At 39.3% G+C, this 20334-nt stretch overlaps 1 protein-coding gene across 1 annotated transcript; it reads right to left on the bottom strand.

Annotated features, from left to right (window-relative positions):
• Positions 1 to 1351: 1351 nt before the first annotated feature.
• On the bottom strand, positions 1352 to 19347 carry slc20a1b (solute carrier family 20 member 1b). Its single transcript, XM_073829066.1, has 11 exons — positions 19059 to 19347; positions 17256 to 17983; positions 17028 to 17168; positions 16820 to 16905; positions 15092 to 15188; positions 10464 to 10583; positions 6532 to 6750; positions 5885 to 6428; positions 3459 to 3644; positions 3271 to 3355; positions 1352 to 3161 (listed from the first exon to the last, which is right to left on the bottom strand). The coding sequence occupies exons 2-11, from the start codon at positions 17596 to 17598 to the stop codon at positions 3006 to 3008; spliced, it is 1977 nt and encodes a 658-aa protein (XP_073685167.1). The 5' UTR covers positions 17599 to 17983; positions 19059 to 19347; the 3' UTR covers positions 1352 to 3005.
• Between the last annotated feature and the right edge of the window lie 987 nt (positions 19348 to 20334).

Genomic DNA, 20334 nt, shown 5'->3' on the forward strand with positions numbered 1-20334 from the left:
GTTATGTTTGGCTGTGATTGGTTCATGCGATAAATCCCGCCATTTGTGTTTGTGCGCGTTCCGCGTTTGCGAATCAGTCTGAATGAACATAAAATGGCGTTAATGGAAGACTCATTTAAAAAGTAAGTTTACAATTTACACACTCGGATATAACCACTTTGTTACCTCAAAATAAGACTTAAATGACATAAAAACACGATCTGTGGTAGTTTTTAGTGAGTAATCAGCTCTGTGTGTCTGACCAATATATAATGTTTTCACGATGCGTCACGAATCCGCCATTTTGGCGGCACTGAATGTAAATATTGCCACTGAACCAAACGAAACTCATTTCACTCACATTTTGCTGATTATTGCTGTTGAAAATGCGCAATTAGTGTCATGTTTTGGGATGTACTAATCGGCCGGACTAGGAAAAACATTTGGAGTACTATTGACTTCCAAAAGTTATAACAAATTAAGGAAAAGAGTTCCAAAACTGTCTGAGGGACAAAAAGGTGTTTGTGGTTGGCCAAATTGAACTAAGATTTCCAGTGCAAGAATTTTGACAACATTCGTGTTTGTTCTTATAATTTCCAGTCAGGTAGGTGAAATATTTGGCTAATATCTTAGTTAATACTGCTTGTACGTATCTTTGCCACCTGTTAATTTTAGTTTGTCAAAATATTGCACCCTTTCCTGCTTACTAAGTCCTTCTCTATATGATTTAGTAGCTTCCACACATTTTTTCCATGTTTTAGACAGCATAAATTAGCAGAACAACGTGTTCAGTAGTACATTAACTATGCAATCCATGCTGTTGTTTATATTTGAGTATCTCCAATATGGCCGCACATCTGGGTGACCAAAATCGAGACCCTCTTTACCAGGCTTTGACGACTGATGATCCAAAAAATTCAAACATAGCTCAAATTTAACTATTAAAAAGAATATCTGAAAATCACCTTTCGAGTTGTCCAAATGAAGTTCTTAGCTATGCATTACTAAACAAAAATTACGTTTTGATATATTTATGGTAGGAAACTTTATGGATATCTTTATGGAACATCTTTACTCAATATGATTTTTGGCATAAATCAGTAATTTTGACTCATACAATGCATTTTTGTCTATTGCTACAAATATACCTGTGCTACTTAATACTGTTTTTTGGCCCAGGGTCACATATGTTTAAATTGTTACTGCCTTACTTGTTAGTTTGGAATAATTGTAAAATGCTTAAAAATGCTAACTTTCTGAAATTCATACTTGTTTCTAATAAATAGAATATTGATTACATTAACATAAAAATATAATTTAAGTAATAATTATGATTTCTTTTGTTTGAAATTAAACAGGCAAAGACAGGTGATACTGAAAAAGACATTTATTCTTCCATTCCCAAAGCCTAGTGGACAACAAAATGCTCCACCCTTTAATCTTTGGTTAAAAAAAAAAAGAAAAAAAAAGGAGACAGAGAAAACATCCTTAAGGCAACTACAGCAACTATATAAGGTCTAAATGTGTTAAGTTCACAACCAAACAACCACTCACAAACGGTGGCTTCACAGCAGTGCAGATGGAGCTACTGCTACCTTCAGTCCAAACAATCCCATCATTTAACACCAGTCCCACACCAATCTAATAAATAGGGAAAGTCATTTGTGTTGCTGTAAGGGTTACACAATAGCAACCTGTTGTAAAATATATACATATACTGTGTTTGTATTGTATTACATTCCTCAGGAGGTCTACGATAAGGCTGGAGCAGATGAGTTACACCATCCATCAAGTTTTACAGAAAAACGCCAATGGTCTCAAATCCAGCATAACAGCAAAGCATTACTGTAATAGTCTAAAAGGGAAGAGGCTCATTTGTTATATTTCTGACTAAAAACAAATGATTGTATTCATTTTGGCAGGTGGACTTCTTTTTTTTATATAATTAACCTTTTTTTGGCCAGCATTATACTGGTAAAACAAGAGTTTGGGATCCAAGTAAAACCTCATCCTTATGCAACAACAGTGACCCTTGGTGATTGAGCACAATGGGCTATAATCCACCGTATGGACTTCAATTGCCTACAGCAAACATTAAGGGACGCACTGCATTCAAAGGAGTCGCCAAGAGCATACTAACTAGAGCAGAGCGGTTCTGTGCAGTAGCTGCTGAGATGTTTTCTGCATCTCCAAGCACAGCTTGGTCCGTTATAGTTGTTATTAGTCGCTGGGCAAAGCAGAGCAAATATTAACAGCTCAATTACAGTGAACAATTTGAGATTCTGTAAACCCTTTAAAAAAAAAAGATGACTAAGAGAATGGTAACAGAAGAGGCCCGTTTTGTAGTGTAACCTACAAAAGAACTAAAAATAAAATGAGACGTCTGAAAGGACACTGAGATTGTATTAAGGAACATGATGTGAGCAACCTATTTACTTTGCAAATCAACCCTTACAAGACTAAAATAAAAATGTAGGTGTGATAAGGCTGTATTTGTGGCCGGGCTTGTTTAAGAAAGTGGAAAATGAATGTGTATTGAATGCATAAGGAGGAAACTATTAGTCAATTCCTCTTCACCACTGAAATACCGTTTCTCTAAGGAACTCAAAGTAATGGAAAACATGTCAAATGAAAGCTAATACTGCATTGTAATTATTTTTTACCTTAAAAAACCCTTTAGTTCTGTACATAATTACATGAAAAACCAAAAAAAGTGATTTGACATATGTACAAGGAGGAATTTAAATGGCAAACATTTTAGTTTCAAAGACATTTTCTTCTCTTGCCTATGGCATGTGATTTGGTGCAACACACGCAAATCATCAATACAGGCTAGATGCAACCAAGAATCACAGGCTCTATCAAAAGGGGCCTTTTCATCCCCCACTCATCATGAGAATGATAGAGAGGGGAAAGGTAGAGAGAGACAGAAGGGAAGATTGAGATATGCCCTCTCTCTAGGGATCCTGGTTGCAGTTGGGGGCTCGTCGTGAGCAGAGAGGGAGGCAGAGCGGACTTTCAAGGCCTCACAGAATGACGTAGGTGAACAGGGCCATGATGGCCGCGCTGATAAGGCCAGAAATGGGCACGGTGACAAACCAGGCCATGAAGATGTTTCTGAACAATCGCCAGTCCACTGCCTTTCTGGAGCGCAGCCAACCGACAGCCACCACTGATCCAACCTGAAAGCAAACATTAAAATACACCTTCAACAACAAGCCATAGCTAGCAATCTCATTCAAATAGAACAATGCTTTGCATCAGTTTGTTTTGCATACAGGCCCATCTTACCTTGCAGTGAGTGGTGGAAACTGGAAGACCGATGTTGGAAGCAACCACAACAGTGACAGCTGAGGCGAGCTCGATGCTGAAACCACTGAAATTAAACAAAGCATTGTTTAGGGAAGTCAGACATTTGGGAGATCGCGCTCTGTACAGCAGGTGCTTTCTGATATGACAACATGGCTGTGTGTTTATACCTAGATGGAGTGATGGGGGTCAAGTCCTTGCCCATGGTCTGAATGACTCTACGGCCCCAGACCCACAAACCAACACAGATGCCCACTCCTCCATACAACAGCAACCAGATTGGAGTTGGTGCACTGGATATAACAGAGCCACTCTCCCAGACCAACCACAGGGCAACCAGGGGACCAATCGCATTACTGAAAGTAAAAGAGAACATGTTAAACTACATGTACATTTTCTGGAAGAAAAAATGGGAGTGGTGCTTGCAAAACCTTATATTCTAACAATTAGTTGGGATTTTTAGCTAATAACTATTAACATGTAGCTATTGCTAATGTGTAAAGCATGTCAGAAGATGTCCTTGCTGCAAGTAGAGTCCAAATGACCACAAAACCCAGTCTCAAGTAGCATGGGTATATTTGCCGCAATAGCCATAAATACATTGTATGGGTCAAACTTACCGATTTTACTTTTATGCCAAAAATCAGTAGGATATTAAGTAAAGATCATGTTCTATGATGAGATTTTGTAAATTTCCTATCCTAAGCATACCAAAACGTAATTTTTGATTAGTAATATGCATTGCTAAAAACTTTATTTGGACAACTTTAAAGGCGATTTTCTCAATATTCAGATTTTTTTTGCACCTTCAGATGTATCTCAATCAAATATTGTCCTAGCCTAACAAACCATACATCAATGGAAAGCTTATTTATTCAGCTTTCAGATATAATGTATATATGTATACATCACATATGTTGTTTTGATGCAGAGGTATAGCTAAAACAGTTGCTAGGGAGTGGCTCGACAGCTGCCAATAATGATATTTGCCTGCCAGTTTGAATGATACAAACAAATGCCTATGTCACTATAACTTTATGATTTGAAGATATTTCTCTTTTGGTTTGGGTTGCTAGGGTACTCCAAAGTGGATGCAAGGTCATGGTTAGATTGCTGCCAAGGTCATATTAGATTGCTGATAAAGAGTAATCAAGAGAGTAAAGAGCCCACCCTATCTCGATGGCTTTGTGATTCATAGGTATGTCTAGATAAATTTATTATATGGTTATTAAGGTGGTCTAAACATTTGCTAGGGCATGACTAAACGGTTTCTTTGATAAGACTACTCCAGTCTGAGTCAAAAGAGGCCACCCACTTGTCTCTATGATGTTCTGATCCAGAGATACACAGTCAGCTTTTTTTCAATGGAAGTCTGAAACTGGCTGCTACGGTGTGGTTAAGAAGTTAAAATGTCACTGCTTATAGTCAAATAAGCCCACCCTCATCTCTCTACAGAGATATGACGTCATAAAGTTCGGTCCAATGGGATTTTTCGTTAGATTTTTTGCCTGCTGTACAAGCATTGTATACCCAATTGGTTAGAAAAATCAAGACACACCTTTCCTCAATAAGCCACACGATTTGGCACCTCACTGTGGGTTTGTGACAAACGGTGTAAGGCACGTTACGCACTAAATTTTGCCCGAAATTTACAATAATAGACAAGTGAGATTTTGCTAGCACCACTAATTACTAAGGGTTAGTTCACCCAAAAATGAAAATTAGACCATGATTTACTCGCCCTCAAGGCATCCTAGGTGTATATGACTTTCTTCTTTCAGTCAAATCCAATCAGAGTTAAATTAAAAATTGTCCTGGCTCTTCCAAGCTTTATGATGGCAGTGGGCGGGTTTTTTCTGTTTAACGGTCCACAAGAAGTCCAATAAAGTGCATCAATCTATCCTCCTGTATCGAATCAATGCATTTTTGTAAGAATAATATCCATTATTTCAAATGTAATAATCACTTTTCTCTAGCTTGGGCTAACTTTCGTACACGAAAGTGGTTCCTTGTGGATGGCATAAGACGTATGGGTTGCATATGCGCTGGTGAGAAGTGATGAACACGGAAGTGAACAGAGCAAAACAAAACACTGGTTACGAATTAGAATTACAAAAGGAGGATTTGTAAAGGAAAATGTCAGAGGATTTCAATAAAAGCCATGAGGAGACTGGTTTTCCTTTGCTAAAGTAAGAAAACTTTGCTTCCTTTGCTCCTGTAAGCAAACTTTGGTTTCAACAAGATCAGCGGCGCATGCGCAACAAATACATCCTACGTCATCCACACGGTGCGGCTTGCATGTATGACAGATGGCGCAAGCTAGAGAAAAGTGACTATTTACGATTTTTTTTAAACATCCCATTTTAGCACTTTTTATTATGGATGGACTTTATTGGACTGTTGAACAGAAACACTCACTTACTGCCATTATAAAGCTTGGAAAAGCTAGGACAGTTTTTAATAGAACTCTGACAGGATTCGACAGAAAGAAGTCAGTCATATACAACTAGGATGCCCTAGAATGAACCCTTTTTAGGATTATAATGCATTTTTAAATCTAATTTGAGTGTTATACAGTTGAATGCATCTGCATTACCTGACGTCATTTCCACCGTGAGCAAAGGAGCCAAAACAGGCAGTGAGAATTTGCAGGAACTGGAACAGCATTGATACTTCAGGTCTGTCAGCATCAGCTCTATCTTCTAAGGAACTACGGCTGCTTCCAGCATCATCATCAGCAATCTCTAAAGCAACCTCGCTATCACCGAGACCCTCAGGTGCACCATTCTCCGCCACTGCATTGCAGTAACTTGTGTAGCTATCCATGCGGATGCGCTTCCTCTCCTGGGCGCTGGCTTTTTCCTTGTCTCCATCTTCGGAAGCTCGGTAGTCACCTTCTTTGGGCTTGAAGTCTCCATGCATACCAATGATAGCCATAGTGTAGGAAGTGTAGCTGTTGTTGCGACGAATAGGCCGGTCGCCACCCTCCCCCATGCAGTCTCCGACTTTTGCCAGATGTAGTTTGTGCAGCAGGTCCTTGTAGAGGCCGGAGTCCTTGTGAACTGTGTGGTACTGAGAGTAACCATTGCTGGGAATGTGAGCGGGGCCATTGGTGAAGTGAACATGGGCTGTTCTCGGAGCTGGTCAAGACAGAATCAAGTTAAATGATTGATCTTCGACAAAAACATTTGACTGTAAACCTATGTCATGATTGATATGGCATGTGAGACCCTATGGACTTACCACTGCCAGTTTCTGACTCTTTGCAGTCCTTCTGATCTGCGTCATCCGAATCTCCAATGTCAAAGGTGACCCTGCGCTCCTCAGAGGGGGCAGAGGGGGTGTTAGAGGACAGGGCACTGGACTCCTCAGGGACAGGTTTCAGGATGGGACTGTGAGCTTCATGGAGCTCCCTCTTCTCCATCAGAGGACTTTCAGAGGGACTGGAAGACTTTACTTCACCTGTATATCAAAAACAAGAAATTATTTCCATCATTTAATTAACATTTAATTTAAACCTATGGGTCAAGGGCTTAACTCAATGCATTAAATGATAAATTCCCCCCAAAAAATCGTAATAACATTAAATTGAATACCCTAATTAGTTATGTAAAGGCAAATCTGATCAATTTCTAAAAGTACAAAGGCTAGAAAGCACATGGCCATCACATGAGCACTCGATTCTATCAGCTCTGACAGGCAAACTGTTTGCTTGTCACTATAACCGTGCATTTCAAGGCCAGCCTGACATAACCCGGTTCATCGTCCACTGATCTGCTCATTGGTGTCAAAGCACACGCATTCTATTTTTGTAGCAAAAGTCACACTGAACCATAGACATACACCTTAGCTCAATGAGCCTGAGCTACTTCCCTGTCAACACCTTAAATGGACCACAGCTATTCCAGTTCACAAGCCTAAGACCAATTAGTGGATCACTATGACCCAATTAGGCCGTCAATGCAAAGCCAGACTACACAGTTTTAGATAGAAAAGTCTAGAAGACTTGGTTTGTTTGTGTTGAAGAACTATATTACAACAGAACGTTCGAATTTAAAGCTGGTATTTCTAGAAAGTGCAGTTTGTGTTCAAATATTTTGCATGTTTTTCTTAGTCATGTGATTTAGGACTAGAGGTCGACCGATATATCGTCCGGCCGATGTATCGGGCCGGTATTTGCCATTTTTTAATATATCAGCATCAGCCGATATCCGTGTTTAGTAGTGCCGATTTAAAGTCAGGCACGTCTGTGGGCAGCCCCGTGTTATTGGTGCGGGGGAACGCTACTGTGAAGGACCCCAAGCCAAAACTTTAAGATTCAATAACATTTCTGAGAGATAAAGGTAAGGCTTAAATTCTGATATTTCAAAATCCCATGGCCATATATGTACTATATATTACTATTAAACTATGAAGTGTTGCTTTCACTTACGGAAAGAAAATCATAGGACCGTCGGGAACTGGCATAATGCTACGGCTAGTTAAAGGTTTGCTTACTTGCAGTTAAGTTTAAGGACTGTAGTCGAAAACTGTAGTCAGCAGCTTGTTTGCTAACATTAGCTAGTGTTATAAGTTCTGTTTAATTTTTCTTGTATCCAAGTCGGAGAATTTCACTCTGTGCATGGGGTGAAGGCGGCGGCGGCTCTCACAAACAATGCAGCGTTGTGATTACTCCGCCTCGCTCTGAGACAGTGATGCACGGAGGGTGGTTATATCCATGGGTCTGGTAATAATAAAAGGCATTCTAATTACTTGTGGGTGGGTCGCACGTGGATGATAAATCGATAATGATGTAAACATTAACATATATTTTCTAAAATCTGAATCTGGGTTATGTGGTCAGGACCGTGGCGCCAGCTTTCTTTTAAATATACTTTGATGATTGCACCTGATGAGACCGTCCTCTCCGTCACCCCAGATACTGCGAGTTTATACCTATGGTCAAGTCCAGATGTCAGTAAACGTTATTTTTTTCAGCATGGATTTGGCTTAAAAGCACGAGTGATTAAGTCTATATAAAAGTGTGCAGCGATGGGAAAATCAGCTGTTAAAATGAACCATTCATCATATCAGCATGCAAAACTGAGAATTAGAATAATTGTAATAGGAAGATCGTGTGCGGTTAGATAAATCAGAGAAAAATTTAGGTGCAGGTGGGTGGCAGGCAGATTAAACTATTGCCTGATTTTGCTTTATTTTGTCGTCTAAAGTAAGATTTTGCTGTCTTTTGTCGTCAAAAGTATTCTGAAACAAGTCACAACTGAGCCGCTGTGCATCTCCATTTAAACAGCGGGGTTTCGTTTATGAATGAACGTGAGTTTTAAAACGAATCTAGTGAAATGATTCAATTTCCCATTCATAAAGAGAGTCATTTGCTTTATTCAGGAATGAATCAACTGTTCGAACGAATCAAACGAATGATAGGATTCAGTAATTAAGTCAGTGTCTTGCCGCCACCTGCTGGCAGGTCCTCTCAGTTATATAAATCATTTAATATTTCTGTATTCAAAATTTTATATTTAAAACATTAAAGTTTAACATTAATCTCAGCTCTTAAACTTATGTAAATGATTAACAGTTTTTATATTATCTGTTTTATATATTTAATACTTGGTCAGTTCGATTTGTTTGGTTAAATCTTTTATAATAATACTGTGCAGTGCACAAAATCAAGATGCTTCATTGTGTTCATTGTTCATGATGTTAAGTTTAGAAATTATGTGCATCCACTTAGTGTGACATTTTAGCATGCAAATAAAGGGGAGAACTTCAAGATATCGGCCAAAAAATAAAAATAAAAAAAATATCGGCAGCACATATCGGCCATCGGCTGACCCTGACCTCTAAACATCGGCATCGGTTATAGAAAAACCCATATCTGTCGACCTCTATTTAGGACTATAGATCATATACTTGCTATTAAACTTCTTACCATGTACTGCAATTTAGATTAAAGCTATTAAAGATGCTTTTTACTTTATTTCACAACTTTAACATATCTGTGACCAGCAGTTAAGCTACAGAGACTGTAGTAAAACCACATTTAAACCCATTCATTTACCAGGAAGCACAGTGATAAATGGTAGACATTGTATACTATTTTAAAAGGCATTACCATGAAACTAAATTGACCCTTCGCAAACAGCTTGATCGACAGGCAATCTGACGAATCATAACACTGAACCTGCCATTCTGTCCGACAAACAAATCAGACAGGAAAGTAGATTAACGACTTGAACTTGAAACACTGTCTTTTCGCAACTGAAATAAAATACATCCTGATGTTCATTCATGTTTTTTTTTGCGCTTTAAGTAAAGAAGAAAAGACAATCGGTTCAATCGGAAAAGACAAACTGATCTCACAACACATTAAAGAGCCACAAAACGGTATTGTTTGAATTTCTTTAAAAATGACCTTGTTTCATACCAGAAGTAACCTCTGTCTTGTCTATCGGCATGTTGTCAGTTTCCTCTTTGCGCCGCGATGTATTTTTCACTGCATTAAAACATTATGCGTTGTGTGAGAGCGGCATTGTTTGTCAGATACTGAAACCGTAACTAAGAAGGCTGGGTTTTGCGAAGGGTCAATTGCTTACACACTTGCTACAAGCCATTATTCCTGAAAAGAAAGTCATAGTAATTGAATAAACCCTGTACTTCCATATGCCATTTGCATAGACACAGAAAAAAAGATAATTTAAACAAAGTAAAATCCATATAGATTTGACAGGGCTCAAACTGTATTGAACCCAGAACACTCCTTTAAAGAGTATATCGTCTTAACTGCTGTCCACTGCCAGCATCTTTAATCTGCAGGGTATTATCCCCAATGAACACCTGGTGCTTGGCCTAAGGCTAATAAATCTTGCATGTCTACAGATCACTGTCCAGACTTTTATAGGGCCTGAAAAATATCAATTTAGAACATATATATTTAAAAAGCAAACAAGCCTCAAAGGCTGATGTATTGTTTTATCTTCAACTACAATAAAACAACTGTAATGAGCCTAACACAAACCCTGGAGGCACCCCACCCATTCATCTTTCTTTCAGTAATTTATTTGGCAATGGTTATGCTACTCAATTGTGTTCTGGAAATGACTTGATCCAACTGGATATGACTCATATTTCAATTGCTAATGATTACATGGATTTTATGGTTTAAAGATACTTACATTCAATCTTCTTCTTGAGCCGAGGGCAGACAGCAAACCAGACGAAGATGGCGGTGACCAGGGCAAAGCCAATGGAAATGAGCAGCACTCCCCACCAGGGCAGCTTATCGAAGCCCAGCACTGCAGTCCCATCATTCACAGGGGAAAGGGACCAAGAGGGGTGTCGAGGGAGAGGACAGGAAGAAAGGAAAGGTGCTTTTGAGACAACAGGCAGCATGTGCTACCATCAACACAAACAGCATTAGGGAATGTACAGGGACATTGTGGAGTCCTGGTTGTTAGTAATGGCGTTGGAGTTAAACATTAGTAGAACATAAGACGTGGATACTGCATTCAAAAGTTACTTTCACACCCTTTTCGAAGAAAAGAAGTGCATATTCAGAGAATAATACTTAAGCCTCAGGCTATCATTTATCAGTTAGAAGACTATTGTTAAGAGCATTGTAAAAAACATCTTGCTCCACTTGTTTAGGAGTCCATAGAAACACAAGCCAAAACAACCACTGCAGCCAAGTGTCAGATATCTTGGTCACATTCAGAACGCAAGTACAAGCATAACATTTCAGGTGAGATGCGAGTGTGAACAGCAGCAAATGTTGCAGTGACACAAGACAGCGCACAAGGCCGCCGTACCATATGATCAGCAAGTAGCCTTAAAAGGTTACTGCGGCAAGATATCACCCCCACCTCTTTGGGAGGACGGGTGGGGGGGGGGGGGGGGAAGTGACCACTCCTGCAGAAAGGTTATATCTGAGCCAAGACTGCGGTGAAGAATGCGTGCTTGCATGCTTAAGGAAAAGTGATGGCTGAGCAAGTCACCCATTTACGAATTCCCCATGGGATCCAAAACCACAGACAGACAATGAAATGTCAACATGGGTTCAGATGACCAAAAAGGGGTCAAAAAAGGTCTGAGCCAGACTTTGTTCAAATGAATTGGAAAAAGTGGTGTTATTGGAGTTGAATAAACAGAAACAGAGGTTGAGAGATAAGAGAACATGGAGCAGTGGGACATAAACTCCCATGCCTTGCCACACGCACGTACTACTGCAGGGCATGCCGTGCCGCTGCGTGCCTTGGTTATGCAACTTTAGTCTAACCTCTAGAGACAAGATACAAGGAGCGGCACACTCTTTGAATAGAGCACTGAGGTACGTGAGGAACAGCTGAACTTTCTAAAACCTAGCAGCATCTAAACGGACAAAACAGGTGTGGCCAGAGAAGGTGAAGGGGTAAATGACGGAAATAAGAAAGGCCAACGAACGAGGCAGTTATCAAATACGGCAGTCTGGCAACGGTTCCTACTTGAGGTGTGAAAAATGCAGCCCGGAGCATGCGAGTTATGTAAGGAAAATGCATTCATGCTCACATCAACGTAGTTTGACAAACACTCCCCCACAAAAGGGGAGCAGCCAGACCACAAACATGCAGTGGGATGAATGAATGGAAGTGGATTCATTTCCTGCTTCACCTCACAATAAAATCTGCTATCCCATGGCCTTTATTACACAATAACATGAGTTGTTTTTCCAGACACGTTCAGCACCATACCTCATCCTGGTGACGGGATGATGGTTTATGAGTCACTGCGGGCTGGGCACTGGTGCTTACGCCAATTGTACCGTTCGTGGTCTTTGACTCCCTTGTGTCCGTTGCAAAATTTCCAAGCATTTTTTTGATAATTAACTGACATAATGAAATAAAGATTTATGGTGTCATAACATTGTACCTTTGTAGCACTACCAAGATGTTGTTTGGCATCTCTTGAGACACACCCAGTTTATTTGACCCCTGCCACCAAGTCTAGCAGCCACAAATTAATCTGGAACATTCTTTTTGACACTGTAAACTGTTTTGAGTCTCGCTGAATAAGTCTGGCCAAATATAAAAACATTCCGTTTTAAATCCAGAGTCTGTTATTGTTGCCTTTCGTGTTTGCTTTATATCCCCAGGGAAACCAAAACACCCCACTGTCTGTTTTTCCAAAAGGGGAAGCAGACTGGAAAACAAGCATTCAAGTACTGGGGGCGAGAAGGTGTATCCAATCATCACAGCCCTTATTTTTAAATTAGGAATATGAGTAATACAAGTTAAAGCTGGAATAGACTAGACAACTTAAAAATTGGAAAAGATTTTAACCCCTTAAAGTTGTGCATTTTTCCATCACAAATGTCTAAATTTCTATCAATGTTACTGCTAGCAAAAAATGTGAATATATAAATTGTAAGACCTTTCCGACAGTATGTATATTGTCAAGATAAAACATTTTGATTCTAAAAGATCGAAATACATTTTGCAATGACACCACCCACTAAGGGGGAGGAGACTGATTTTTCAAAATAGTTTTCAAAGAATGAATTGAGGTTTTAAGATTTCAAATAATATATAAATTTATGATGGTTACTAATATATGTGATAAAGAAAAGACGCAACAAAAAGTTAGGGGGTTTTAGAAGGCATCAGACACCTGATGACATTGTAAATGTTTACAGAAAAATCTATTCTAAAAACGGGTCCAACAATTAAACAAGTTTGATCTCCTCTGACTGGATGTGATCATAGTCTGAAGTCCGTGCCTGGCTCTGACTTCTGGCAACTACTATAGACTCTTCCAGGAAAAATCTGAGCAATTGTCATGCAGTTTACTTCATCCTAAGAGAAGAAGTTATTCTGAAAACTAGTTGACAGAGTAGAATTTAGAACAAAAAAATAATTGTTTGTCTACTCCGGTCTCAAATGCTGAGGGCTGCTGGCTTTAAAAACAGAAAGGAGGCTTGTGTCATCTGTGTTTTGCATGGGGAGAACTTTCCAGGCACTGTGGTTGCTGAATGACCGTATGTCTATGTGGTAAAAATGGGGACGGGGGTGGGTTATAGCACATGATTAACAAAGTGTCGAGAGGCACCATGTTTGGAAGGGGGGTTATTAGAAATGAATTCCTGACTCAATGTTTATATCGCACCTATATATCACATGCCAAAGTAGTTTGATTCTATGAAACTTTTTGTACAGTATGTGAGCTGAAATGTGTTGTCACCTTCATACTGCACAAACGGTTAAAACAAAACCAGAATAACAAGGTGTTCCAAGTACCAGCGCAAACACACTGCTTCAAGGAAACTCCACCTAGTCACATACTGACTGAAACTTTACAGGGCATGTGTGCCTACATTAAGCTCCCTTATAAAGACAAAGGAGGTCGATCAACAATTCATGACATGCCGCATGCCTCTCAACCCCCCGGTGAGTACTGGTATTGTCCTGTCCTGGGAGACGCTCTGGATTAACTGAACTTGAGTGAACTGCCTTAAACAGGCTGAGAGTGGGAGGAGTGTCGGGACGCTGTCTGGTGATCTGGTTCCTTTACAGCTAATCCAGCAGCAGATGACATGACGAAGTCACTATGTGTGGTTAAAGATCAGGTTAAGCTTATGTTAAGATATTTCTGCTATGGCCAACTACATTGACCTGAATTGGTGTGGGGATATTGCGAGACAATAAATGTCATTGACCTGGTGTGCTTAAGCAATTCATATGGCGTGTGTGTCAGCTGATGAATTTGGCTAAAGAAAACCCTCATTCTGATTGATTCAGAGTCCTGAGGTGACAGCGAAATAATTAAATGGGCTCTAGAGGACAGCCTTTTAATTTTGAGAGACTATTAATCTCAGTGTGTCAGATGAAAACCACTAGACATTATCTGAGTGGACTAAATGTTTAACATTAACAAGTCAAAAGGTTTTGTAACAATTAACTTAATCTTACTCTCTCATTAATTACTCACCCTCATGTTGTTGTGGAAGAACCCTCACCATCTATGGAGGGTCAGAAACCGCTCTGATTTCATTAAAAATATCTTAATTTGTGTTCCGAAGATGAACAAAGGTCTTACGGGTTTGGAACGACATGAGGGAAAGTAATTAATGACAGAATTTTCATTTTTGGATGAACTAACATTCAGTTACTTCAGTTCCCGTAACTAATTTGCATTGCTATGGACTGTCCAAATAGTAATAAACTTTCTCTGAAGCCCTTCATGGTGCATTAGGATGTCTAAGGCAGAAGGCATGTGTGTGGCTATGTGAATGTGTGTATGCTGCACCTTGCTGTGCCTACGTAAAGCACGCCCGCCTGGGAGTGCATAAGTGTACACGCACTCCGAGGGTGCGTATTGCGTCATACTCTGGCCTGAAGCCTTCATTTAACGGCCCAGGCCAGTTGACTTCTTGAATTGTTGAGCCCTGTGGGTAAGAGAAAACAAAAAGGAGCAAAAGTTGCTCATTTAATAGGGTTTCAAATTCAAAAACCATATGTATTCAGAGCTCAACAGTTAACAGCACTCAAAAACATGGTGCTTTCTCTACTGTGGCTGTGGAGTTCTTTTTCATGGGCATGAATTCTTTATTCCACTGTTTTTTTCTCTCCTATGACGGAGAAGGAATAAAACACTGACTGAGGTCACGAACACAGGCACCACATGTCCGCGTCATGAGTGCTCCACTGAGTTCTCCAGAGCCCACTGGTTAAACACTGCTGTGCCTTAAGCACTGTAAACACAGTCTGGCAGAGTCTGGGCATCTAGTTACGGTGTTAATAGGCATGCAAAAGACAGACAGAGCAATACTCACTCGGTGCGCCAGTAAACATGATGGAGAACAGGTTGATTCCCATTGTAACAGCGTAGAAGAAAGGCAGCGCCCTCAGACCGTTGGGCACTGGATCTTTCTGTAAAGGACAAAGCGCAGACTCTTAGCCAACACCCAGCTTCAGCATGACTTTATATATAATATTCATCTCATTCAACATCTAAGTAAATTATTAAAGAGGACCCATTATGCAATAATTACTTTTGAACACAGTTGTGTGGCAGCAGTGTGTAAAAACAACCGGTCTATAATGGCAAAAATCCACCCACTCATTTTTTATAATCCCAATAAATCATAAACAATCTCTCTGAACTTCAATATCATTGTTGTAGGGAAAAGTCCCACCCATCTGTGACAATCTCAGCCCTATTAGCATAAGCACAGCCCTGAGTGAGAAGCAGCAGTCCGCCATTACCGTTTTTTTTTTTTTTTTTTTTTTTGCTGTAGCTGCTGGAGATACACAATGGCAGCACCAAAGAGGCATTACAAATGTTGTGTTTTGGGATGCACCAACAATCATAGGAGTCTCCATAGACTCCCTTCACCTGAGCCGCTGAAGACAAAGCTGCTAAATTTAATTTTGGAAGGAAATGTCCCAGAAATTTTTTTTAAAAATTGGTAGAGTCCCTATATGTTTAGGGATCAATACTAATGCTTTGTGTGCGAAAACGCCAGCTCTAAACAAAGAATCACGCATTTGTTTTCCAAAATGCCTTTCTGAAAGGCGCTTCTTGGCACTCTATAAGGCTAATGTTGCTAAAGCTACCATTGTCTCTGGCTGTTTTCACTGATGCTGCCTTTGCGTGCTACCAGAATAATTTGTAAATAGGAATTTTATAGTTAAAAATTGCATATGAAAGCAGTGTGTGAGGTTGACAGCTTTTGTCATAAGGGGAATCATAAGGGGACTTTTGGAAAGATTGTGATAGCCTGCGATGGCACCAGCTGTGTCATTATTTTTATTGTGCCGTGCTTCCTGTCTGTGCACTTCATAAACGTGCATTTATTATGCAAAGTACAATCAGATGAACAATTCCAGTTTGAACATACGTGACCCTGGACCACAAAACCAGTTATGAGGGTCAATTTTTTTTTTAATTAAGATCTATATATCATTTAAAAGCTGAATATGATATTTTAAAATCTGGAATCTGAGGATGCAAAAAAAAAAAAAATCTAAATATTGAGAAAATCACCCTTAAATTTGTCCCAATGAAGTTCTTAGCAATGCATATTACTAATCAAAAAATAAGTTTATTTATTTACAGTAGGACATTTACAAAATATCTTTCTGGAACATGATCTTTATTTAATATCCTCATTTAATATGCTTTTTGGCATGAAATATATATTAATCATTTTGACCTATACAATGCATTTTTGTCTATTGCTACAAATATATCTGTACTACTTAAGACTGGTTTTGTGGTCACATAAGGCTGAAAGCCACTACTGAGAATTTCTGACATTGAGATTGAGTGAGATTGTCTTTGTTTTTTATAGCTCTTGAAGCTCCACCCTCTTCTAAAAATGGGGCCAGCATTTTGCATTTAAAGGGACAATACCCCAAAAGGGGCAATTTTAACAAGCTATAAAAAAAATAATTTAAAAAAGGTATTTTGAGGCAAATGTCACATACACACTCTGGGGACAACAGAGACTTGTTTTACATATTGTAAAAAGTTTAAAAGATAAGATCAGTTTATTTACCTTTTGCAAGATGAACATGCGAACAAAGTAGAAAAGAACAGCAGACATGAAGCCAGAGAGGAGAGGTGAGAGGAACCAAGAAGCAACTGTAAGAGAACAAAGAACAATAATACTTAAGGAAACAAACCCATCTCCGGTTTCATGACTAACATAATACTCACACAAAAGCGGCTACAATAAATCATCCTTGTGAATGCAGCTGACTCACCAATTCTAAGAAGCTCCAGCCATTTGACGCCCTGCTGACCTTTGGCGACTAGCGAAAAGCCAATGGTAGCTCCCACAATGCAATGGGTCCCAGAAATAGGAAGCTTCAAAAAAGAAGCAACCAACTGCCATACAGCCGAGCCTGAAGGGTAGTAAAAACAGAGCATTTAAAAACCTCAATTTTGCACATAAAAAAAAAAATTAGAATGAATCTTCATAAGCTACTCACCAAACATAGCGCTGACTGATCCAGCCATCAACACGTGCTCCGAGCCGTTGTACATGGTCACGTCGATAATGCCTTTGCGGATGGTCTCGCTGACCTTGGCACCAAGCAGCACAGAGCCCACAGTCTCAAAGATGGTAGCAAGAATGCAGGCCTGCTTAAGAGTAACTACACCTGACCCCACAGCCGTACCAAACGAGTTGGCGACGTCATTAGCACCCACAGAAAAGGCCAGGATAAACGCTATGATAAAGCCCACGATCAGGAGCCATAGATAATCTGACAGCTGCCCTTGAGCGGCAAGGGTGGTCAAAATGGTTACCGTGGCTAAAGTTGTCGACACCATTGTGCGTAGATGGTTTTCAAGTTATACAGAAAAAAACTTCACAATCTTACAGGAAGGAGAACCAAATTATATAAATAAATCAAAAGCAGCAGCAAACTGGATATTTTAATCCCCAGATAATTGAGGTACTAGTGTTTCGAAATCGGTTTTCTGCCTCAGACCTACCTTCGCCCCTTCGCTAAACCAGCAAATCAAAGCAATCCAAAAATCTGCACTGCTCTGCTCTAAACTGATGTGTAACGTTAAGGGAGAGGGTGGAGTGAGGGCCTATTGCTATACTCTGAATAGACTAGATCTGTTACAGTTTGTTTTGGCTTGGGCAATTAGGCAGGCAGAGCGGACATCCATTGTGCAAGAGACACGGTGGGTGAATGGTAGCTCATTCCTGAAAAAAAATAGAGAGAGGAGAAAGTGGGAAGGTTCCCGTGTTATGCAACAATCTCACTGCAGAGGGGCCAGAACTTGGACATAAGTCTACACACTAGCAGTACTTTTTTTGCATTTAGCAAGGTCTCTGGGGCGCATCCAGAACAGAATGAATGAATTCATGATTATAGATCAAAACTCTTGAGTTATAAAATGCATGTCATTTATACACCATATGGCAGCTTATGCATGAACCAAAAGCGATGGCTTTATGGTACAATTATCAAGCCAAAACATTCAAGATCATCAAACAAAAAGCACTATAAAAAAACAACACCAGTGTTCAAAGTCAATAGGGCCACTTTGTTTTACAAGCCCGAGAAGGCAGTACTTTGATTAATATTTTAAGCTCTGTGACAACAAACAGCTGCTAGCGCATTGGTGTCATGTGGCTTTCCAGCACATTCCTGCAATGCAGCCTTTATTGGCAAAGAAATGCAGAAAATTCGAGATGAAATGCGTTGACTGTCACTCTAGGGCTGTTTGAGCCAGTTCTCCCCGCTTGCGCTAGACGCGCACTTCCTCGCTAAGATAACGTTAGCTTAAGGAACCAAATTGCTCGAGAACAACCCTAAAAACGACTGTTCTAAACAGTTACAATTTGCCGATATTAATATGAATATAAAATACCACACTACTTCAATACAGGCTTTTTAGATTAACAAGGCGATATCCATCTTTTCTATGCGCGCCGGCTCCGCACTACACGTGTCGTCATTCATTCACACACACCCGCTAACAGCTAATATAACGTTTTAAATCAAAACTACTTTACTAAAACACCAAAAATAACATTAAAATAAATACATTATACATTAACCAACATATATCAGTGACACTGTTGTAAATTAAACGTGAAGAGACCTCGGTATTTTTTTTTTCCACGTTCGACCACCGCGAGTCAGCTGACAAAGCCACGGGATCGCGCTCATTCTAACCGTTCAAATCAGCTAAAGGAAAAACGTAGATGAGAAACTAAATAAATATCACTCGCTGCCAACTAGAATAAGAAAAATATATATTTTTTTACTCACCACTCAAAAAGAATTGTCGAGAAATGTCGATTTAGATATTTCTGACACTGTATCCCGCCCAGTCAACTTCCCGTAACGTTAGCCGCTTTACCCGCGCGCGGGGTATGAGATAGTAAATGCTCTCGCTCTTTCCTAAGCGCAAACGACGGATGAATAACGTAGCTTCAACGTTTAAGACAACGAACGAGATTCTGCTAACTTTTTTAAGTTCGTGAATTAATGAAAAATTCGCAATAAACCGCTTTCAGCCGGCTTCAGATGATGAGTTCCTGCTTGACCACGCAAGACATATAACACCCGATGGTGAGGGCGGGACCGTCCTCTGTGGGTAGTGACGCCAACGGTAAACCCCGCCCCCTGACATTATTTGGCGATGTCAGGAGAAAAAAAAGGTACTTACTTAACCTTTTGGACCATAAGAACTACTTCGTAACTATATGATCTGGAAAATGCAGAATCTGTTGAATCCAGGCATTCAAATATTCATTTAAACATTTAAACAAATATTCATTTAAACTGCCCCACTTACAAGTTTTTATTTTATTTTTGTAAGTATTTAATTCAAACGTTTTTGAACAGTAAGATTTTTAATGTTTTTAAAGTTTCTTATGCTCACTAAGTCTGCGTATATTTTATCTAAAGCACAGCTAAAACAGTAAAACTGAGAAATATTTTTACTGTTTAAAATAACTGTTTTCTATCTGAATATATTTTAAAATGTGATTTATTCCGGTGATCAAAGCTAAATTTTCAGCATCATTTCTCCAGTCTTCAGTGTCACGTGATCCTTCAGAAATCATTGTAATATGCTGATTTGCTGTTCAAGAAACATCTTTTATTATCATTATCAATATTTAAAACAATGGAGTACATTTTTATGGATTCTTTGATGAACAGAAAGATCCAAAGATCAGCATTTATCTGAAACAAAACTTTTGTAACATTATATACTAATACTTTTATTTAGCAAGGATGCTTTAAATTAATCAAAAGTGATGACATTTATAATGTTAAAAAAGATTTCTATTTCAGGTAAATGCTGTTCTTCTGAACCTTCTATTCCTTCTATGACACCTGAAAAATTCTACTCAGCTGTTTTCAACATAATAATAATAATAATAATAATAATAATAATAAATGTTTTGTGAGCAGCAAAATTCTAAATCGAGTCTGTTTCTTTTATTACACTCTTTTAATTATTCAAGAATGGGGCAAAGTACAGTCATTGTGTATATATAAAGATAAAAGTGAATTGTTGTCCTAAACCTAAATTAGT

This window comes from Garra rufa, chromosome 23 (genome assembly GCF_049309525.1).
Source record: "Garra rufa chromosome 23, GarRuf1.0, whole genome shotgun sequence".
Classification (NCBI taxonomy): Eukaryota; Metazoa; Chordata; class Actinopteri; order Cypriniformes; family Cyprinidae; genus Garra; species Garra rufa.

Coding starts and splice junctions, on each gene's coding strand:
- slc20a1b (XM_073829066.1), bottom strand. CDS start 17,598: ATGGTGTCGACAACTTTAGCCACGGTAACCATTTTGACCACCCTTGCC. Junction 10,584..15,091: donor CATGTTTACTGGCGCACCGA/GTGAGTATTGCT, acceptor ATGGGACTGCAG/TGCTGGGCTTCGATAAGCTG. Junction 3,645..5,884: donor CACGGTGGAAATGACGTCAG/GTAATGCAGATG, acceptor TTTTACTTTCAG/TAATGCGATTGGTCCCCTGG.